Source organism: Lolium rigidum, chromosome 3 (genome assembly GCF_022539505.1).
Source record: "Lolium rigidum isolate FL_2022 chromosome 3, APGP_CSIRO_Lrig_0.1, whole genome shotgun sequence".
NCBI classification, from domain to species: Eukaryota; Viridiplantae; Streptophyta; class Magnoliopsida; order Poales; family Poaceae; genus Lolium; species Lolium rigidum.
In genome coordinates, this window is record NC_061510.1 from 300600873 (window position 1) to 300623376 (window position 22504).

Genomic DNA, 22504 nt, shown 5'->3' on the forward strand with positions numbered 1-22504 from the left:
AAGTAAGTTCATCATGCTGATTAGGAGTAATTTCATCATCACAATACAAATTTGTAGCACTCATGGGGTTCAAATTATCATTGGAGGAGCATTGAAAATTAAAATGACCCACTCCATGGCAAAGTTCACAAATAAAAGGATAGAGGGCACAAACTTTTTTACCAAGATCATCTAGAGCCCTAAACCACTGTCTAGTTTTTTCATTAATATGATGGATGAAATATTCATCTTTGATTTGATTAATTCCACAAGGTCTATGCATTCCACAAAAATTAACATGCTTATAGGAAATAGCATTCTTAGGAGTGTGAGCATGCTTATTGCAATCATTAATAACAGTTTCATCCTTTATGCAAGTGTCTTTAAAAGGTTCATGATACTTATCAAAATTCTTCCTAGGCAATTCAAAATGAGAGGCAAAAGCTTTATAAAGATTTGCAACAACTTGAGAGTCAAGACCATAAGTAGCACTCATACTTCGAATTTTATCGGTATCCATAAAAGTTTCAATGCATTCATAATCATAATTTATACCTGACTCCTTACCTTTGTTGTTCTCCCATCCTTCAGTGTTCTCCTGAATCCGATCAAGAAGGTCCCTTTTAAACTCTTCTTCATTGCGTGTAAAGGATCCAGAACAAGTAGTATCCAACAAGGTTTTATCTTGAAAAGAAAATCTTGCATAGAAATTATCAATGATGATATTACCAGGAAGCTCATGATTGGGGCATTTGAGCATTAAAGACTTCAATCTCCCCCATGCTTGGGCAATACTCTCTCCATCATGAGGCCAGAAATTATATATGCGGTTCCGGTCCTTGTGAATTTCACTTGGAGGATAGAATTTGGAGTAAAATAGAGGCACAATATCCTTCCAATCAAGAGAATGCCCGTCCTTCAGCAGTTTGTACCAATGTGCCGCTTTACCAGACAGCGACATAGAGAATAGTTTCTTTTTCACTTCATCCATAGAGATACCTGCACACTTGAATAACCCGCATAATTCATGCAAAAGCAGTAAATGATCTCCAGGATGGACAGTTCCATCCCCTTCATAGCGGTTATCCATAACACGTTCAATAATTTTCATAGGTATTTTATACGGAATACTTTCAGCAGGTGAATTTAAAATATCAGAAGCATCATTAGAGTTATCGCATATGGGAGATAAAGCATTATCAGAGCAAAATATTTCTTCCAAATCTGAGGAGCAAAAAAGATTATTTTTATATAAACTAGCTTCCCCAAGCTTAGACTTTTCCATAGCATTAGCAGTAATTGCATTCATACTAATAACATTGCTACTATCATGTAGATAATGTTCCATAGGTTTTTTAATTTTCGCATCAAACAATTCATATCTTAACTCAGGAAATAGATTAAAAAGCTCATTGTTGTTTTCCATTATGCCTAACTAGTGAAAAATAAAACAAGAAACAAAAAGATGCAATTGCAGGATCTAAAGGAAATAGCTTCGAGCACACACACAACGGCAACAGAAAAGTACTTAGTTACCTGGGACCGGAGTATGAGTGCCTTTTACCTTTCCTCCCGGCAACGGCGCCGGAAAAGTGCTTGATGTCTACGGGTGCTTCTATTCTTGTAGACAGTGTTGGGCCTCCAAGAGCGAGAGGTTTGTAGAACGGCAGCAAGTTTCCCTTAAGTGGATCACCCAAGGTTTATCGAACTCGGGGAGGAAGAGGACAAAGATATCCCTCTCAAGCAACCCTGCAATCACGATACAAGAAGTCTCTTGTGTCCCCAACACACCTAATACACTTGTCAGATGTATAGGTGCACTAGTTCGGCGAAGAGATAGTGAAATGCAAGTAATATGGATGAGTATGAGTGGTAATAGCAATCTGAATAAAATATGGCAGCGAGTAAACATGCAACAAAACGGTAAACAAACGGAGATTCGATGCTTGGAAGCAAGGCCTAGGGATCCTGCTTTCACTAGTGGACACTCTCAACAATGATCGCATAATAGAACCACTCTACACTCTGTTGTTGGATGATGAACACCACTAATTGTGTAGGATTACACGAACCCTCAATGCCGGAGTTAACAAGCTCCACAATATTCGATATTCATGTTTAAATAACCTTAGAATGCAAGATAGATCAACACAATTACACCGAGAACTAACATAGCATGCACACTGTCACCATCACACTATGAAGGAGGCATAGCTCACATCAATACTATCATAGCAATAGTTAACTTCAATAATCTACAATAGCCTACGCCAAGTACTACATGATGCACACACTGTCACCATTACACCGTGGAGGAGGAATAGAGTACTTTAATAACATCACTAGAGTAGCACATAGATGATATTCAACTAGATCACATAAAGAGAGAGATGAACCACATAGCTACAGCGGAGCCCTCAGCCCGGGGGTGAATTACTCCTTCCTCATCATGGAGACGGCGATGGCGGTGAAGATGGCGGTGGAGATGACTCCGGGGGCAATTCCCCATCCCGACGAGGTGCGGAACGGAGACTTCGTCCCCCGAATTGGAGTTTCGCGATGGCGGCGGCTCTGGAAGGTTTTCTCTGGTTTCGTCGAACGGGGTCGAGGATTTAGGTCAGGGACGACTAAATAGGCGAAGAGGCGGAGTCGGAGGGGCCACGGGGGGCCCACACACTAGGGGGCGCGCCCCCCCCCCCCCTTGGCCGCGCCGCCCTGTGGGGTGGGCTCCCTGGCTCCCCTCTGGCCCTTCTTCGGTGCTCTGGAAGCTTCCGGGAAAATAGGATGTTGGGCGTTGATTTCGTCCGATTCCGAGAATATTTCCTTTCTAGGATTTCTGAAACCAAAAACAACGGAAAACAGCAACTGGCACTTCGGCATCTCGTTAATAGGTTAGTTCCGGAAAATGCATCAAAACGATATGAAGTGTGAACAAAACATGTAGGTATTGTCATAAAACTAGCATGGAACACAAGAAATTATAGATATGTTTGAGACGTATCAGACATCAGATACCAAACAGACAGGGAGAGAGATTTACCCAGGTTCGGGGCCCTCGATGAGGTAAAACCCTTACTTCCTACTTGTCTGATCTTGATTATCGAAATTATCAGGTTACAATGGGGTAGCCGAAGGCTAAGACTAAGATCTCGTCGAGAGTCTAAGATTTCTAATGACCTAGCTCTAGAGCGGTGAATCTAGCTGTGGTGATTGTGTGCCCCTCGGCAGACCCTCTCCTGGCCCTTATATTGCAGGCCAGGTCCCGAGAGTTCTGTCCGGGTTCGACTAGTTTACAAAGAGTTCTACGCCTAAACTTTCCCTGTTCTTCGTCTTCTCACATTATTCATCAAGAATCCTTCTTTGGAACCGACGTATCGGCCCACCTTGGTTGGTGGATGATCTTCGCATGCCCTCGGTTGGGCCATAGGAGGTAGCTGATACGTCTCCGACGTATCGATAATTTCTTATGTTCTATGCCATATTATTGATGATACCTACATGTTTTATGCACACTTTATGTCATATTCGTGCATTTTCTGGAACTAACCTATTAACAAGATGCCGAAGTGCCGATTCTTGTTTTCTCGCTGTTTTTGGTTTCAGAAATCCTAGTAACAAAATATTCTCGAATTGGACGAAATCAAAGCCCAGGGGCCTATTTTCTCACGAAGCTTCCAGAAGTCCGAAGGAGAGACGAAGAGGGGCCACGGAGGGGCCACACTATAGGGCGGCGCGGCCCTGTGGTGTGGGGCCCCCGTGCCGCCTCTTGACCTGCCCTTCCGCCTATAAAAAGTCTCCGTGATGAAACCCCCGGTACCGAGAGCCACGATACGGAAAACCTTGCGAGACGCCGCCGCCGCCGATCCCATCTCGGGGGATCCGGGAGATCGCCTCCGGCACCCTGCCGGCGAGGGGAATCATCTCCCGGAGGACTCTACACCGCCATGGTCGCCTCCGGAGTGATGAGTGAGTAGTTCACCCCTGGACTATGGGCCCATAGCGGTAGCTAGATGGTTGTCTTCTCCTCATTGTGCTTCATTGTTGGATCTTGTGAGCTGCCTAACATGATCAAGATCATCTATCCGTAATTCTATATGTTGTGTTTGTCGGGATCCGATGGATAGAGAATACTATGTCATGTTAATTATCAAGTTATTACATATGTGTTGTTTATGATCTTGCATGCTCTCCGTTTCTAGTAGAGGCTCTGGCCAAGTTTTTACTTTTAACTCCAAGAGGGAGTATTTATGCTCGATAGTGGGTTCATGTCTCCGTGAATGCGGGGAGTGACGAGAAACCCCTAAGGTTATGGATGTGCTGTTGCCACTAGGGATAAAACATTGATGCTATGTTCGAGGATGTAGTTATTGATTACATTACGCACCATACTTAATGCAATTGTCTGTTGCTTTGCAACTTAATACTTGAAGGGGTTCGGACGATAACCTGAAGGTGGACTTTTTAGGCATAGATGCAGTTGGATGGCGGTCTATGTACTTTGTCGTAATGCCCAATTAAATCTCACTATACTTATCATGTCATGTATGTGCATTGTTATGCCCTCTCTATTTGTCAATTGCCCGACTGTAATTTGTTCACCCAACATGCTTTTATCTTATGGGAGAGACACCTCTAGTGAGCTGTGGACCCCGGTCCATTCTTTAATACTGAAATACAAATCTGCTGCAATACTTGTTTTACTCGTTTTCTCTGCAAACAATCATCTTCCACACAATACGGTTAATCCTTTGTTACTGGCAAGCCGGTGAGATTGACAACCTCCACTGTTTCGTTGGGGCAAAGTACTTTGGTTGTGTTGTGCGGGTTCCACGTTGGCGCCGGAATCTCCGGTGTTGCACCGCACTACATCCCGCCGCCATCAACCTTCAACGTGCTTCCTGACTCCCTACTGGTTCGATTAAACCTTGGTTTCTTACTGAGGGAAACTTGCCGCTGTGCGCATCACACCTTCCTCTTGGGGTTCCCAACGGACGTGTCAACTACACGCATCAAGCAAATTTCTGGCGCCGTTGCCGGGGAGATCAAGACACGCTGCAAGAGGAGTCCATTATCTGTTGTCCATGTTGTCCCGGTATGGATGTCTAAGTTGAGAATAATCAAAAGCGAGAAATCCAAAATGCGAGCTTTCTCCTTAGACCTTTGTACAGGCGGCATGGAGGTACCCCATTGTGACACTTGGTCAAAACATGTGCATTGCAAAGATCCGGTAGTCCAAGTTAATTAGGACAAGGTGCGCGCACTATTAGTATACTATGCATGAGACTTGCAACTTGTAAGATATAATGTACATAACTCATATGCTTTATTACTACCGTTGACAAAATTGTTTCATGTTTTCAAAATAAAAGCTCTAGCACAAATATAGCAATCGATGCTTTCCTCTTTGAAGGACCATTCTCTTTACTTTTATGTTGAGTCAGTTCACCTATTTCTCTCCACCTCAAGAAGCAAACACTTGTGTGAACCGTGCATTGATTCCTACATACTTGCATATTGTACTTGTTATATTACTCTATGTTGACTATTATCCATGAGATATACATGTTACAAGTTGAAAGCAACCGCTGAAACTTAATCTTCCTTTGTGTTGCTTCAATACCTTTACTTTGATTTATTGCTTTATGAGTTAACTCTTATGCAAGACTTATTAATACTTGTCTTGAAGTACTATTCATGAAAAGTCTTTGCTATATGATTCACCTGTTTACTCATGTCATCACCATTGTTATGATCGCTGCATCCACTACATATGTTTACAAATAGTATGATCAAGGTTATGATGGCATATCACTTCAGAAATTATCTTTGTTATCGTTTTACCTGCTCGGGACGAGCGAAACTAAGCTTGGGGATGCTTGATACGTCTCCGACGTATCGATAATTTCTTATGTTCTATGCCATATTATTGATGATACCTACATGTTTTATGCACACTTTATGTCATATTCGTGCATTTTCCGGAACTAACCTATTAACAAGATGCCGAAGTGCCGATTCGTTGTTTTCTGCTGTTTTTGGTTTCAGAAATCCTAGTAACAAAATATTCTCGGAATTGGACGAAATCAAAGCCCGGGGGCCTATTTTCTCACGAAGCTTCCGGAAGTCCGAAGGAGAGACGAAGAGGGGCCACGGAGGGGCCACACTATAGGGCGGCGCGGCCCCCCTTGGCCGCGCGGCCCGTGGTGTGGGGCCCCCGTGCCGCCTCTTGACCTGCCCTTCCGCCTATAAAAAGTCTCCGTGACGAAACCCCCGATACCGAGAGCCACGATACGGAAAACCTTACCGAGACGCCGCCGCCGCCGATCCCATCTCGGGGATCCAGGAGATCGCCTCCGGCACCCTGCCGGAGAGGGGAATCATCTCCCGGAGGACTCTACACCGCCATGGTCGCCTCCGGAGTGATGAGTGAGTAGTTCACCCCTGGACTATGGGTCCATAGCAGTAGCTAGATGGTTGTCTTCTCCTCATTGTGCTTCATTGTTGGATCTTGTGAGCTGCCTAACATGATCAAGATCATCTATCTGTAATTCTATATGTTGTGTTTGTCGGGATCCGATGGATAGAGAATACTATGTCATGTTAATTATCAAGTTATTACATATGTGTTGTTTATGATCTTGCATGCTCTCCGTTTCTAGTAGAGGCTCTGGCCAAGTTTTTACTTTTAACTCCAAGAGGGAGTATTTATGCTCGATAGTGGGTTCATGTCTCCGTGAATCTGGGGGAGTGACAGAAACCCCAAGGTTATGGATGTGCTTGTTGCCACTAGGGATAAAACATTGATGCTATGTTCGAGGATGTAGTTATTGATTACATTACGCACCATACTTAATGCAATTGTCCGTTGCTTTGCAACTTAATACTGGAGGGGGTTCGGACGATAACCTCGAAGGTGGACTTTTTAGGCATAGATGCGGTTGGATGGCGGTCTATGTACTTTGTCGTAATGCCCAATTAAATCTCACTATACTTATCATGTCATGTATGTGCATTGTTATGCCCTCTCTATTTGTCAATTGCCCGACTGTAATTTGTTCACCCAACATGCTTTTATCTTATGGGAGAGACACCTCTAGTGAACTGTGGACCCCGGTCCATTCTTTAATACTGAAATACAAATCTTCTGCAATACTTGTTTCTACTGTTTTCTCTGCAAACAATCATCTTCCACACAATACGGTTAATCCTTTGTTACAGCAAGCCGGTGAGATTGACAACCTCACTCGTTTCGTTGGGGCAAAGTACTTTGGTTGTGTTGTGCAGGTTCCACGTTGGCGCCGGAATCTCCGGTGTTGCGCCGCACTACATCCCGCCGCCATCAACCTTCAACGTGCTTCTTGACTCCTACTGGTTCGATTAAACCTTGGTTTCTTACTGAGGGAAACTTGCCGCTGTGCGCATCACACCTTCCTCTTGGGGTTCCCAACGGACGTGTCAACTACACGCATCAGTAGCATAACATCGGTTACCCGAAGGGTAATGCCCACATCATCATCTTTCCACACTATACGGTTAATCCTTTGTTTTCAGCACAACCGGTGAGATTGACAACCTCACTGTAAGTTGGGGCAAAGTATTTTGGTTGTGTTGTGTGCAGGTTCCACGTTGTTGCTGACGCCGGTAGTGCGCCCTGCCACAAGTCAGCTACCAACACCTTCAGAAGTCACGCCTTTCTCCTACTGGTCGATTAAACCTTGGTTTCTTACCGAGGGAAAACTTGCTACTGTGCTCATCATACCTTCCTCTTGGGGTTCCCCAACGGTGTGCAATCTGCGCTCATCAAAGCGCGACCAAAACATTCTGGAGCCCATTTAAACATGGGTACATACGAAGGTGGAGATGCATGCTCGCTTTGTTCCATCACACTACATGATCATCAAATTTACACAAAGCTTCAACTTCGTTGAACAATACTACAAGGAAATGCACACCACCATGACAAGAGCCAATGTTGAAGAGAGAGAACAACAAACCATGGAAAGGTTTATAAATTGATTCAATGATCCAATCAAGAGGATTGTGGAGTTTCCACCATACACCAACACGGTGCAATTGGTACATCAAGCAAGAAAGACCGAATGCCAAGTGCGAGAGGATCTCAAGAATTATAGAACTAAATCCTTCTTCACGACAAGAAATACTTCTAACGAATACGTTACCAACAAGGCCTAATTTGATACATGTCCCAAAGGCTCAACGAAGAAAACTCAAATTGCCATGAAGGCAAAAAGCTCAAAGCCGTCCCCATCAACCATGTCATCCAAAGCTTCCACCAAGTCAAGCAATATCACATGCTTCAGGTAAGGTTCCTAGGGACATAAGTCATCGGAGTGCAAAAACACAAAAGTGTGATAAATTGAGACAATGGAGATGTGGAGTACCTTAATTAGTGACATGAATATGAAGGACTTTTGATAGCCTGGGGTGACCCAACACCAATGTAAATATTCCCTAGAGACAATAATAAATTTGTATTATTTATATTTCCAATTTCATAATTAAGTTTATGGTTTTATGCTATAACTGTATTAGTTTCGGATATTCTTGATATCGGATGAAAACCTAATACATGTGCGGAATTATAAACACCAAATAAGATATCCCTAGTTATGCCTCTATGACTAGCACATGTTATATTGATTGTCTCGTTTTACTTACTATAGGGTAATAAGTAAAGTTTTTTACGAGGTTGTCAGTATCATATGAGATCAAGATTGTTAGTGGAACAATGATGATGGATATACCCCAAATGATATACCATGAAACATATCGTCAATATAGTTAACGCTAGTTTCTCAAAGACTACATATTACCATTATAAAAGATTGTTAGACCATGATGCTATTACGAACTATGATATTATATGGATATCATGGGATCTCCAAACATCATCTCGTAACTGAGTGACACTGGAGAGATACACTCTGGCTGCCCAATCATGCATCATGATGTTCGTCATCATCTGGGGACACGTTACTAAGTTTTTATTTCACAAAAACATCGATGGTGTGAGATGAGTAAAGGAGTACATGCGAGGTAACTGGGAAAACCTAGAGTTTCACCTCGAGCTACGTAAAGTATTGAAAAGCAATTCTACATGTATCAAAAGGAATAAGGAGGGCTTACACATTAAATATCTTCGTGTTATATGTGGGGATTGATGCAGTTATCAAGCTCTCGACATAAATCATTGTCGTGCAAGGTGTTCCAAACGTGTCCACATATATCCGAACCCATAGAGTCACACACTTAATGGTTTAGCGACATTTAGGAATGTGAGTTCTATATGAAGGTAAGATAGATGGGTTCCGAGTGTGTCTCGGATGGTTTCAGAATGGTTCCGAGAGATCTCAGATGATCCCAAAAGTGTCTAGAATGGTCTCGGCGGTGCCAGAAATGGTTTCAATCATATAAGGTATCAAGAGGTTCTAGAATGTTGCGAAAGGATCTGGAATGACAAGAGGGTTCTAGAATATTTTAGTGGAGTTTGGAAGAACCCATATCTGGCCACACCATGTTGCCTTGGGGGGCAAGAGTTCCCCCTTGGCTGACTAGGAAAGGGAGGGAGGAATCTGAGTTCCAGGTGGACTCTTCCTCCCCCTTTTCCGAATTAGGGAAGGACACTTTCCTCCCTTGGGATGGACAACCTATGGCCAAGCCGCTTATATAAAGAGGGGAGAGGGGATCTCCAAGTGCATCCAAGTCGCAACCCCTCCTCCTCCCTTGGCCGCACCACCCCGACACCCAAAACCCTAGCCATTGACGCCACCTAGCGCCGTGTCGCCACCTCTTGTGTCAAAACCTTCGCCCTATCTCGATCATGAGTATAAATGTTTCCTGAAGATCTTGAGTTCAAGGATTGCTTCGAATGTTTTTAACTTTTATTTTTCCCTATGCTAGAGAATAAAGACATAACGAAATGTCGTTTCTATTGTATTATAGATGGTATGGATAATATATATGCTGTGCCTCTAGGAAATGTCTTACAATATGTAAATACATTCTATAAGTGTCTTCAATCGCAGAGACACTTAAGAAACATATCTATTGTAATGTGGATGCAGAGATAATATCTCTAGAAGACAAAAATAATGACTCTATGGGTTATTTCTTTTGTAGTAGCGAGGATGGTGAGAAAAGCGAGGAAGACCGCTTCGAATCTATCATTGTCACCCAAAGATGCACCCTTGCCGAGGGTGAGGAAGAACACCTCACACAATTCAAACCTCCTACTGATACCATTGCAGGCGTGCCATTTTTGACGAGATTGACCATGCTAAGAAACACACTATTTTACATTTCTTTTGAGTTACCTATCTTTCTTATATTTTTTTGGTCCAGATTTTGGGAAAAATGTATGAATTCAAGTAAACTATCTTTTTTTTTTTCCTTTCTTTCTTTTTTCTGCATTGCATAAATTACCTATGATGGTGGCTAACCACCTGAACATGCATGATGAAGGCTTGGTTGGAGTAAGTGTTGGACCAGTAGCAGGGTCAGCACCATCACATACAAGACGGATTATGATGCCCGCCAGTCCTTTAGCATTGAGGGGTGGAAGAACTTCATCCAGACCACATATCTATAGCTTGGACAAGCCGTGCTCATGACTTCCAGGACCACTATGTGAAGGAACCTGCACATGATGTTCGCCATCTACATCATCAATGATTGTGCGGAGTTATACTTGTTTGTTTGTTTGTTTGTTCTTGTTAGTTTGTTTTGACAGTGGTGAACCAACTTGGTAATGCAGTGATTTGGTGGGTCTTTTTGAGGTTGCTATTAGTACTATCGAACATACATCACTACTCGCACGCAACTAAGGCAATTTTTGGCATGTCATGAGTGACTATATACCGGTGGCATGCAACTTGCATGCCACTAAGGCTATTTTTGGCATACCACCAGTGATAATATACCGGTGGGCGTGCCACCTACACGCCACTAAGGCTATTTTTGGCATGCCACCAATAGGCTTTTCTCTATTAATGTATGAATGTTGACCACATTATTCTCCAATATGTTCAAATACGATGTAGGAATTGAATACAAATAGGAAGTACACAATGGAAAACCAAAAAAAACTAAGCAATATCACCTTTGACAAACATTAGGAGAGAGGGAGAAATTTTACCACTTTTTCGTCAAACACATGTCGGGCGCCATCGTAGTTGATAGTCGAGGTGGGCATCCTAGATAACGGAGATGGTGGAGGAGGCACTGGTCCTCAAGCCGCCAAATTCTTCACCTTCTTCGTGTTGGAGGTCACAGTTTTTGGCTGCACCTAAGATGGTACCGGCGTGTGTAGTATAGATGCCAACACAACCACGGCGGGAGGGAGACCGGAGGACGAGGACGCTAGGGGACCGGCTCCCTTGATCATTTGATTCCCTACCGCTTGCATTTGGGCGTGGCAGCGGAAGGCACGGGTGGCATGATGAGGAGCTCTATGGAGGGAGGCGTGAGAGCGACATGAGGCTACGACTATGGCTGCACAACCTCGGAACCGACGGCGGGCAGCGGCAAGGGGAGCTCCATGCGACGATTGGGTGGCGCGGCGAGGGCAGGAGGCGCAGGGCAGGGCAGCGCGGGACCAGGAAAGTTGAGGCTACAATGTCTTTCTTTGTCACAACTCCATTAATAATTGTGGAGCAAATATGATATTTTTATTTTGTTTTCAGAGCTGGGATTTTGTCTTTTTTGTGTGTGGACAAATGTAACGAATTAACGATTAAAATATTGCAGATGAGAAGAATACATATATACGTACACTGGGAAGAAGTTCAGGTTTGTTTGAAATTTATAATTGCCATTTTCAATTTCTAAAAATAATGGGCTACATGACAGCCAAGAGTCATATCGCGCTGCACTCTTCATTGAACATCTTACTTCGTTAGTTCACGAAGGCCAAAGAAGACCGAACCTGCCTAAGAATCAACAATATAAAGAACACGGGGATGAGGTAAAATTTCTACCGTATAAGTGATATGATCCCTAAGGATTTCACTTTGTAAAAAGATAATCATATTTGCTTTGTAGGGACAGAAAATCCATGCTTTGTAAGATTATCTGCTCCTGCTGCCCACAAACCATGCTTTGATGTCAAATCAACCGTGCCAAATAATGTTCCGCTTTTAGCATGTTACCCTTCAAACAATTGTTGGAAGCAAATTACACGCACGCGCGAGCGTACATACAAACTTTATCCACATTATTTTCTAACTCTCAGTCTCAAGTCTCAACTCGATTAATAATTATGCTGAGATTCTTTTTTCAAAAGGCATGGAGATATTTCGTTACTTGCCACAACAATGTCGATTGGCAAAGTTTAACCTTTTTTTTTGGGATAGAGCGAGGTTATATGTGTGTCCGAAACATGTAATCCTTTCGTCCATAATTTTTTTTTGGAAGATTAGCCTAAATTTGGATGCACAAAAAAGTATCTAGGTATATCTAAATTTAGACAAATTTGTGACATTGTTTTATAGACTTCCAGGGTAGTACAACTTCTCATATAGATTCAAGCACATAGCTTGTAGAGCTTATGATTTTCCTGTCCGCATTCAAGCATTCTAACTAACTAGCTACTATTGATCTTGACGTTTTCATAGGGTGCAGCAACAAATATCTGGCTAAAGAGGTGGCAAGAAGGCGATGATGCTATCAGCCTATCACACCTACCTTTGCTTTCTTTGCACCAGGAGTACCTAGTTGGAGCTGTTAGATTGAAAGACAGGTTTGGCATCCGGAGTGCCGTATCCATGGCTGCTTTCCAGCTCCATACCTAGACAAACAATTAATGAATATGAGCATCTGGTCTTTCATTAACAAAGCACACACTATTTATCATAAGACATTGCACGATTTCGCACCCCTACGTCCCACATTATGTTGTATATAATTTTTTAGTCGAAGTTCATTTTTTAAAGGTTGATCAGATATATATATACGAAAATGCATCAACATCTACAACTTACATTACAAGAACCACCATGATATATATTTTTCATGCTGTATGCATTAGTCATTGCAAGGATTAATATGTTTATATTTATAAATTTTATAAGTTTTGTCTTTAAATAAAAAAATATGCAACACATTTTGAGATGGAGGGAGTGATAAAGTTGGAAGTCATGGGTACTCCTTTTTCTTGAATTTTTTTTCTTTACTTTCCATGCACATGGACTGTTGCAAGAAACCTAGTGTGTGTTTTGTACGAGCTTCATGCATTAGTGTATTCCGCCACAAGAATAATTATATATACTTGAAACCATTTTTCCTATTGATGGTAAAAAAAATATGTTCATAATTTTCAATAATGACTAGAACGTGAACATTCGAAAGTTATCTCTAAGACCCAGTTTATGGTTGTTGAACTGTGGTGTGCTGAACTTATTTATAATTTACTGCGTGAAAAAGAGCCATGAAAGTAAAAAAGTATGATCTGTTAGCCAAAGAAAAATAGATACTATTTAAATTTATACCATCATAATCCAACTTAAAGCCTGGTATAATATAAATGTTGAAATAACTTAATTGAGAAAATTACTAGTGTTGCACAAACTGTGACAATAGGGCTACTGGCAAGGCGGACACAGTGAGGACCAGCAGGCAAAAGTTTCATTTAGGTCCCTGTTTTTTTAGGCCAAAAGCTATATAATTTTGTGCTTTGCCCCCCTCCCCAATAGCATTTTATATTTTGTGCTGCCCTCCCCAAAATGCTTTCCTGCCTCCACCCCTTGCGTATTGGATGCCCTCCTTAGAATAAAATACAGTACCGGCTGTAGTTTTTTGCATACGCCTGTGTTTTCTTTTCGAGATCGCGGAGGGGGGTTGAATCATGACCATTGTCATCGGTGCATTAGAAGTTCATTTCTCTAGTTTATATTTCTTTTACACTAAACGGTCCACCAGATTACAAATCTATTTCCAGTTTTTTGCTTCGTATCGACAAGGACTTCATGGTAAGATTCAACATGTGGAAGTATCGATACTTTTTTTAAACCTTTTTACCCGCCAATAGCACATAAGGTGGCAAATTTTTGCAAAAAAAATATGCTTGTGCCAACTTAGTACATGAATCATGGGAATTTCACCAATTGTTGGGTGGAAACTTTAAAGTTGAAAAATCCGAACATACCAACATCTAATGCACCGAGATCTCATTGTAACAATTTGAAAATAAATATTGATAGTTAATCACATTTTCGGTTCCAAACATAAAACATTTTGAAGTTTCGATCGTACAAAAAAAGCTTGAAAACATCATCATTATTTATGCAATGCACACATACCACAACACTTGTCCCTCCAAATAACGTAGAAGCATGCACACGATTATCTTAGTTGAACGATGCTAGTGACAACACTTTGGTTAGTCCATGAAGAGAGCTACGGTCAAAGTTGCATCTCAGAAGCAATTAATATGATTAGGGTACCCACAGTATCTTGTAGTGGAGGCTATTGCAGTGGTTTGTCATAAAAATGTTATGCCATTTACATAGAATTACTACGCCCATTCCAAAATATAAGGTCTTCAAATTTAGTTAAAAATTGAAGTTTGTTAAGCTTGATCCCACGAATGTCTAGCTACTTCCTAGTTCACGTGGAGCAGACACACTTCAAATCACTACACTCCCTTCAACTAGCCTTAGCTAACCAGGAGTAACTAGTAAAATTAGCGATATGCATGTGAGGATGACAATGGGTACAATAACAATGTGGGTAGTAAAATACCATATTCATACCTTATTTATGGTTACCATATTCGACCAATACACTTATCCACAGGTATAAAATTATACCCATACCCATACCCGATGGGTACTCTACACAATAGTTCATATTCATATGTAGTGGAGAGTGGAGACAAAGAAGACATAACCCAGTGACCCTCTCGCTGCTCCATATGTGGAAAGTCCATGGTTTTTGTGGGAGGCAAGGGGAGGATCCAAGAGGATTTGCAATTTGGTCTCTTGCAGATGCGAGGGATCGATCGAACATGGAACGAAAACGAGATAATGGCTAGGGAAGTAATAATTACACTAATATATAGACCCCCACATCATTTTATCGAGATGGTTTAGGTATACCCACATGTACATAAATATGGGAGTGGCTGCGTCTCAGGCGACTGAGATTTCGTAATGTCTCAGTCGATCAGTTTTGTGTCCACCGTGTACCATCTAGCCACTGGCCTGGTCATGTTGCTTGGTACAATATGTTTTTGTTTTCCTTCCAACCGATTTGGTGCAGCACAGAGCGCTCGGCTTGACGCGGTCCTCCACACGATTAATCATTAGCAAAGTAAAATGAGGTTGTACTTAGCTTGTTTCTCTAACATAAATCTACTTAGCTTGTACATGTGACTCTGAAAAAGAGAAAAGTTCTTAAAAATGTAACTTCTAAATCTCATGTCCAAAATTTCTTAAAAATGTAACTCATATCAAAGCATTGTTGCTACTTGCATATTTCATGATAAAAGCACAACTAGTTCAAGACCGGTTGCACGTTTCTCGAGGAAAGTGTAACTCATAGCGAAACCGGTTGGAGTTGCATATATCTTGATGAAAAATGTAACACGTACCAAAACAATGTTGATGCTTGCATATTTCTTGATAAAAGTGCAACTACTTCAAGACTGGTTGCACGTTTCTCGAGAAACATGCAACTCATAGGAGAAACCGGTTGGAGTTGCACATATCTTGATAAAAAGTGTAACTCGTATGAAAACCCTATTGCTACTTGCATGTTTCTTGATAAAAGTGCAACTAATTCAAGACAGGTTGCACGTTTCTCGAGAAAGTGCAACTCATAGTGGAAACCGGATGGGGTTGCACATATCTTGATGAAAAGTGTAACTCGTATCAGAACAATGTTGCTACCTGCATATTTCTTGATAAAAGTGCAACTATTTCAAGACTGGTTGCACGTGTCTTGAGAAAAGTGTAACTCATAGCGTAAACCGGTTGGAGTTGCACATATGTTATGAAAAAGTGTGACTCTTATGAAAACCATATTTCTACTTGCATATTTCTTGATAAAAGTGCAACTATTTCAAGACCGGTTGCACGTTTCTTGAGAAAAGTGTAACTCATAGCGAAAACCGGTTAGAGTTGCATATTTCTTAGGAGAGTTGTATATTTTGCAACTTGTTTCGTAAATGTTTACTAATTGCATGTTTCATTAGAAATGTGTACTTGTATCGAGAACCATTTTGAGTTGCATATTTGTTAAGAGAGTTGCTATTTCTTGAGAATAGTGCAACTCGTACCAAAAAAGAATAGAGTTACACATATCTTGAGAAAACTGCAACCCATATCAAAATTATCTTGCTACTTGAATGTTTTTTTTTGATGAAAGTGCAACTTGTTTCGAAAAACATTTGCTAATTGCATATTTCTTGAGAAAATGTGTGACTTGTGTCGAAGATTATGAGGATAAAAACATACAAGTTGCACGAAACTCAAATGTATCAAAAAGTTAATTGTTACAAAACAAGAATACAATTTTACATACTCCATATAATAGACTAAAAATAAATAAAGAATGCAGAAAACAAATAAAAGAAAAAAATAAAAATGGAAATGGAAATATCTACAGAATGAAGTCTAGTATAGAACGCACTCACAAACCTAACGTGAAACATTCTCTGAGTTTGTGGTTGTTCGTGTCCAACTGGTACTGCTCGCTCCAAAGGTCGAACCCCACAACTCCCATTTTTCTTTCCATTTTTCTACGCTCCGCTCAGTCAAGCGCGCACCAATCTTGAAGTAAATCGAACGGACATGTAGGTCGACTGATACTTACCGAGTTCTCAATCGCCTGAGGATTAGCAAATCCGCATAAATATACCTATGTTGTACATACGACTAATCGGGTAGAGTTTGAGTGCTACTCATAGGTAAAAAAGATACCTAAACTCTGCCCATTCGAATCGGCTACCGGTGGGCGAAATTGTCATCCTTATAAGGATGTGGTGGTTAATTAGCTGGAGTACTATACAACACTTCCAGGTTTAGTTAATCGGTTTTGCTATGTCTCAGTCAACTAAGATTTTCTTAAGTCTAAGTCAGTTACAAAAAAGTGCTTTGAGTTGCACTTTTCTGTTAAAAAAGTGCAATTGCACTTTTCTGCCAGAAATGTGCAACTCGACCGAGTTTAACTTTTTTTTAACTGCAGTTGCACTTTTCTGAGTTGACTGAGACTTAAGAAAATCTCAGTCAACTGAAACATAGACACACCCTTAGTTAATTGACGTTTGACGATAGCCATATGCATACACACATCGACATCAACACACTTCTTCGATACTAGGCAAAACCATAGAAATATATTTAACAAAAAGGTTAAAGGCTAAGGTTAATGGATTAATCCACTGAAGTACTTTCTTCCCGGGCCCACGTTTAGGAGACCCATGCATACTAGCTAATTAATCTCAGCACGCAGAACCCTTCTAATCCCGCTCTTCACCACCATAGGCTCCAACGCCGGCTACCTGCACCGTCTCGACGCTGTTGGTGTACCACCTCGACCAGAAGAGGAAGTTGAAGAAGTTAAGGATGCTGAGCCCGGCGAGGAGCCAGTAGAAGAGGTCGAGCCTGTCCTTGTCGAGGTCATTGTTGCTGAGCCAGCCATCGCCGCCGTTCCTCGAGGTCACCGTGTTGACGAGCGAAACCAGCACGGAGCTGAGGTAGAAGCCGAAAGAGTAGGAGCAGTAGGTCATGGAGGTAAGGAAGGCCTGCATGCCGGAGAGCGACTGTTTGTAGAAGAACTCGATGAGCCCCACGGCTGTGAACATCTCCGACAACCCGAACACCAGGAACTGCGGCGCGATCCAGAAGATGGAGAGCGCTCTCCCGTCTCCAACGACGGAGGTGTGGTGGCGGCGGGCCTCGACGAGTGCGGCGGCCACCATGGAGAAGGTGACGGTGAAGAGGCCGACCCCGATCCGCTGGAGCGGTGTGATGCCGGTGCTGACTCCCGTCAGGCGGCGTACGGCAGGCACGAAGACCGCCTCGTACGCCGGGACGAGCGCGATGAGCATGATGTAGGGGATGGCACGGAGCGACGGCGGCGGGACGTGGAAGGAGCCGGCCGGGCGGGTGTCCATGGCGCTACCTCGCTGCACCGAGAAGGTCTGCAGCTGCGCAAGGATGGTGTTGAAGACAATGGTGCAGGCGAAGATGGGCACAACGCACAGCAGCACCTTCACCTGCTCCACCTCGGCCGCCGTGCATAGCCCCCACGCGCTCTCCTTGCTACTGCCACCGTCCTGCGGTTTGACGCAGGCCTTGTCTAAGAACCTAATTAAAATGTGCACACAAGGGAACCAAATGAATTTGAGAAAATAATTTCAGACCCAAATGTATTGTATCATTGTAGATCTTCTAGATTTTTCATCGATATATATATATATATATATATATATATATATATATATATATATATATATATATAGGATAAATACTTCCTACCCCTGGGTGTAGTTACACCCATATCTAATATACTACCATGTAGAAGTATGTACGATACTTTATCGGTTTGAGTATGTTTATACACTATATCTAAGATATTCTAAACCATGTTTGGTGAAAAAAATGCAAGTGAACATGTAGTTTGCACTATATATCTGAAATACATGCATATGTATACGTACAAAATAAGTCTACGTAAAAAAATGTACATACTGCCTAAAAAGTATTATATATACTACCAAAATAGTCTTATATACTTCATACTACATGTACATACTCTTCGATATGATAGATACTCTATAAACTATGAGAAACACACGTGGGTGTAACTACACCCGGGTGTAGTACGAATATTTTTGGGTTATTTTTTGAATTCAAAGTGAGATTTGGAAATAAATTTGGTGTGGAAATTTAAATTTTGACATATGTGAAACCGAATCCTTACATGAACTTGTTGATGCGGCGGATGCTAGGGGTGTCGAGAAGGATCTCACGGGCACAGGTACCGGTGAAGGGCTGCACGGTGGATGTCGACGCTGGGCACACTTGCTTCCTCTGTATTACCGCGGCGACCAAGACCTAGGTGCATCAATGGTGCATTAATTTTCATGAGATTAGCCATATGAGATTAAGGTGGAAATATAGCTTGCATATTGTTAAGTAAGTGCAACTTTATCTTGGTTCCAAGAATAACAAGGCTAGGTAGGTAGGTGGTGCCCATTTGGGCAGGCACGTCACTTGCCTCCCCACATATGCTGATTGATGCATCACAAGCATAACAGAATATGGGCCTACGGTCCTGTGATTAATAATCGCAGGCACCTTCCAATAGGAGATCATATGGGCAAGTGTTGTTGTTGACCCACTCAAAAGAAGTGCCACTAGCCCTTGTCAACATGTCCCACAAGAACAATAAGTTCCTAAATTAACTAGCTGTATGTGTCAACACTCAAACTATATATTTTATTTGAGATGTAGCACCTTTTTTTAACAAATTGTTTTTGCAAATAAAAATTCCTTTATTACATTCATCAACAACTTTAATTTTTTGTATGCCTTTCGGGTCAAGGTTTTGCAGATTAAATATCAGCCCTGGGGTTCTTTGCTCCTAAAACACCATATCTTGATTCATGAGTGCTTTCTAAACAAGGAATCATGATGATGATTCGTATATGGTCAAACTTTTTTGTTTAACATGGTGCTTACACACATGCCTGTTCACCCACATGTTCATAAAATTATGGTGTGCCAAAGTGTATCCCATTATTGGAATTCACATATTATATGTACCTGCAGCTAGTGCACATATGCATAGGTAGGGTAGGTCGGGCGGCCGTTCCATTTGACTTTACTTAAAACCCACTAAAAACCCATGCTTGCATCCCCGAAAAAAAAACCCATGCTTGGAAAGTGGTACTTTTGTAGGATCCCAACATGAAGATTTATTTTTGGAAAAACTAAATATACCACGGATATGCTTTGTTGATATCAAACCCTTCTTTTTTTTTTCTACCAGGGGTAACAATAAGTCCAGTTACCAAATGTTACAGCCCGAAAAATTTAAACAATATAATCCAATTTTTCTTACGATATAGTAGAAAAGATTGGTACACTAGATGAAATAGCATTAAGTCTGGTACTATGTCCTTGTCGTTTGCTGCAAAATCTTCTGAGGCGGAGGGAAATGGATCTGGCGACCTCTCATTTTTCAAACGGGACGACATTCTGTCACACCAAGACCTCAATTATGATAGTGAAGTCATACACACCCTATTCGATCCTTCAATTTTTTAAATCGTGTTTACCCTTAATAACATTTCTTGTTTGAAGTAGTCTTTTGGACTAGCATTACTTACTTGTGCAATATGATCTTGATGTTGAACTTTTTGTCTTCCCACAGAGTTTCCATATTGTACCAAGTCTATTATAGTTAGCAAAAAACATCACATCTATTATTTTAGGGTAGCAATATTACTTTTGGACCTCATGGATTGTTTCTTTGCTTTTTTTAGAAAAATCTCATCAATTGTCATTCTTGTGTAGCAAAAAAAAGTCATTTTTTCTTTGGAGAAAATTGTCCTTTTCTTGACATTTGCCATGAAGGCGGACATCACTCCACAGTGTACATCAACAATAGTTTTCCTGATTTTCTAAAGAAAAATAGTTTTCCAGATTTTCCGAAATGATTGCAATTTTCAGTTAAGATATTGCTCTATGAGAACGGCACCTGATTCCATATGTTTGGACTTGCCACATGTAAACGTACCTTTGCTATGGGCGTGCAGATGCTGCCCTGAGGCGGCTTGTTCCGGTAGAAAAAGACGCCGGCGACGAGGCTGACGAGGCCGATCCCCATGGCACCGGCGGAGACCCCGAAGCCGACGTCCATTCCAGACCGCGTCTGCACCCAGACGAGCAGGGTGAGCGCCACCATCTCGCCCACGCAGAAGCTGAAGTAGGCCGCGTTGAAGTAGCTGGAGAGCCGCTTGCCGTCGTCGCCGCCCCGGCGACGAAACTGGTCGGCGCCATGCGCGATGATGTTGGGTTTCAGGCACCCGCTGCCCAGCGCCACCAGGTACAGTGCCGCGAAGAAGATACCCGCCTTCACCCCGCCCACCTCCTCGCACTGCTCCGCACTGCTGCTCGCCGCCGCCATCATGTTGCACGCTGGCGGCCGGAGCTGCGGCAGGTGCGCCTGCACCGCCAGCAGTATAAACCCCTGCAACATAAAGTACAATCTCTTTTAGTGACCTGATGGTAGCCAATAGGCATTGCCGCATTGATGCATTGAACCTGCAAGAAAAGAAGACGTGGATTGATGTTTTCGGCCGGCCGCGCACTGAAGGCGCACTAGACAGCAATTACAGGTGCAGGCGATGATTTGCTCCCACAATGGCACCATGTTCTTTCACCTTTACTTGCTTATCTTCTCAGCATTTTTGTTACCATCTTACATGACAAACCCATCCGTCTCTTCACAATCTTTTCGTTTTTCAGGCGGTTAAAGCGGCATGCACTGGCCTTTCTCTGAATCTTTTTCCGTGCCTTTTATATAGTTTTAATACAAAACATAAAAGGTTTTTGGTTGCACCAATTGTTAAAGTTTGGGTTATCGGAGGGCTTACAGAGAGCTCAACGAAGCCAAAGATGAGCATGGTCCAGAAGCTGCCGAGGTAGGAGTCGGAGAGGAAGCCGCCGAGGAGGGAGAGGAGGAACACGGTGCCGATGAAGTTTGTGACGATGTTGGCCGACTTGGACAGCGGGAAGTGCATCTCGTTGAACACGTAGGTGATGAGGTTATTCCCCACCGCCGCGATCGCCATGATCTCAAATGCCTGGATCCCTACACAAAACACACGTACTCTCCATCATTAACCAGAGAAACCAAGGACAAGAACAGAGCACATCAAAGTCAAAAAAAGGGAGACATGAGCAGGGATGGATGCACACCTAGGACAAACACAGCAGCTTTCATGCCTCCATGCTTTTGAGGCTCGCAAGGCCTGCCCCTCCAGTCAACAAAGACCTCGGAGGCCGCAGCAATGGAGTTGGAGTCCCCCTTAGGACCTTGTTGCCTCGACGACTCCACGTCCATTTCTCCTACTGTTACCCTCTCCCTGCAAAGAATTTATATTCTTTCTCTGATCTGTTGTTACAGTACGCACTAGTTTTGTATGGTGAGAGGCTTTCGTGGTGGTCTCGCTAGCTAGGACAGAGCACACTCACTGTGAAGCTCTGAAGAGTGTGCTGTCTGATCACCTCCTAAGAGTGTCTTGGTAAATTCTAGGTAGCTTGGTCGGTTATTTATAAGCCCCCGGGGCGGGAAGCCGATCATCCTGGTGTTGTGTGTGCAAACGGACAAATAGATAAAACATAATCATTGACTACTGTAAGCGCTCGAGGAGACATTCTGATGTGGTATGGCTATGTTTTTTGTTCAACTGGAGGGCACATTTAATTCGATGAGAGCTCTGATCACCGGCAGTCTCAGAAGATATACCGAAGGCCATTTCTGATTATATCAGTAA

At 42.4% G+C, this 22504-nt stretch overlaps 1 protein-coding gene across 1 annotated transcript; it reads right to left on the reverse strand.

The window, feature by feature from the left end:
* Nucleotides 1-17264: 17264 nt before the first annotated feature.
* LOC124699748 (protein NRT1/ PTR FAMILY 4.4-like) lies at nucleotides 17265-22237 on the reverse strand. Its single transcript, XM_047231999.1, has 5 exons — nucleotides 21927-22237; nucleotides 21602-21819; nucleotides 20743-21195; nucleotides 18922-19055; nucleotides 17265-18305 (listed from the first exon to the last, which is right to left on the reverse strand). Exons 1-5 carry the CDS (start codon nucleotides 22069-22071, stop codon nucleotides 17456-17458), a joined length of 1800 nt encoding a protein of 599 aa, XP_047087955.1. The 5' UTR covers nucleotides 22072-22237; the 3' UTR covers nucleotides 17265-17455.
* Between the last annotated feature and the right edge of the window lie 267 nt (nucleotides 22238-22504).

Bases quoted from the DNA above. Each gene is read 5' to 3' on its own strand.
- LOC124699748 (XM_047231999.1), bottom strand. From the start codon at position 22,071: ATGGACGTGGAGTCGTCGAGGCAACAAGGTCCTAAGGGGGACTCCAAC. The intron at 21,820-21,926 runs GTGTGCATCCAT...TGTTTTGTGTAG, and splicing joins AGCTGCTGTGTTTGTCCTAG to GGATCCAGGCATTTGAGATC. The intron at 19,056-20,742 runs GTACGTTTACAT...TGATGCACCTAG, and splicing joins TCTGCACGCCCATAGCAAAG to GTCTTGGTCGCCGCGGTAAT.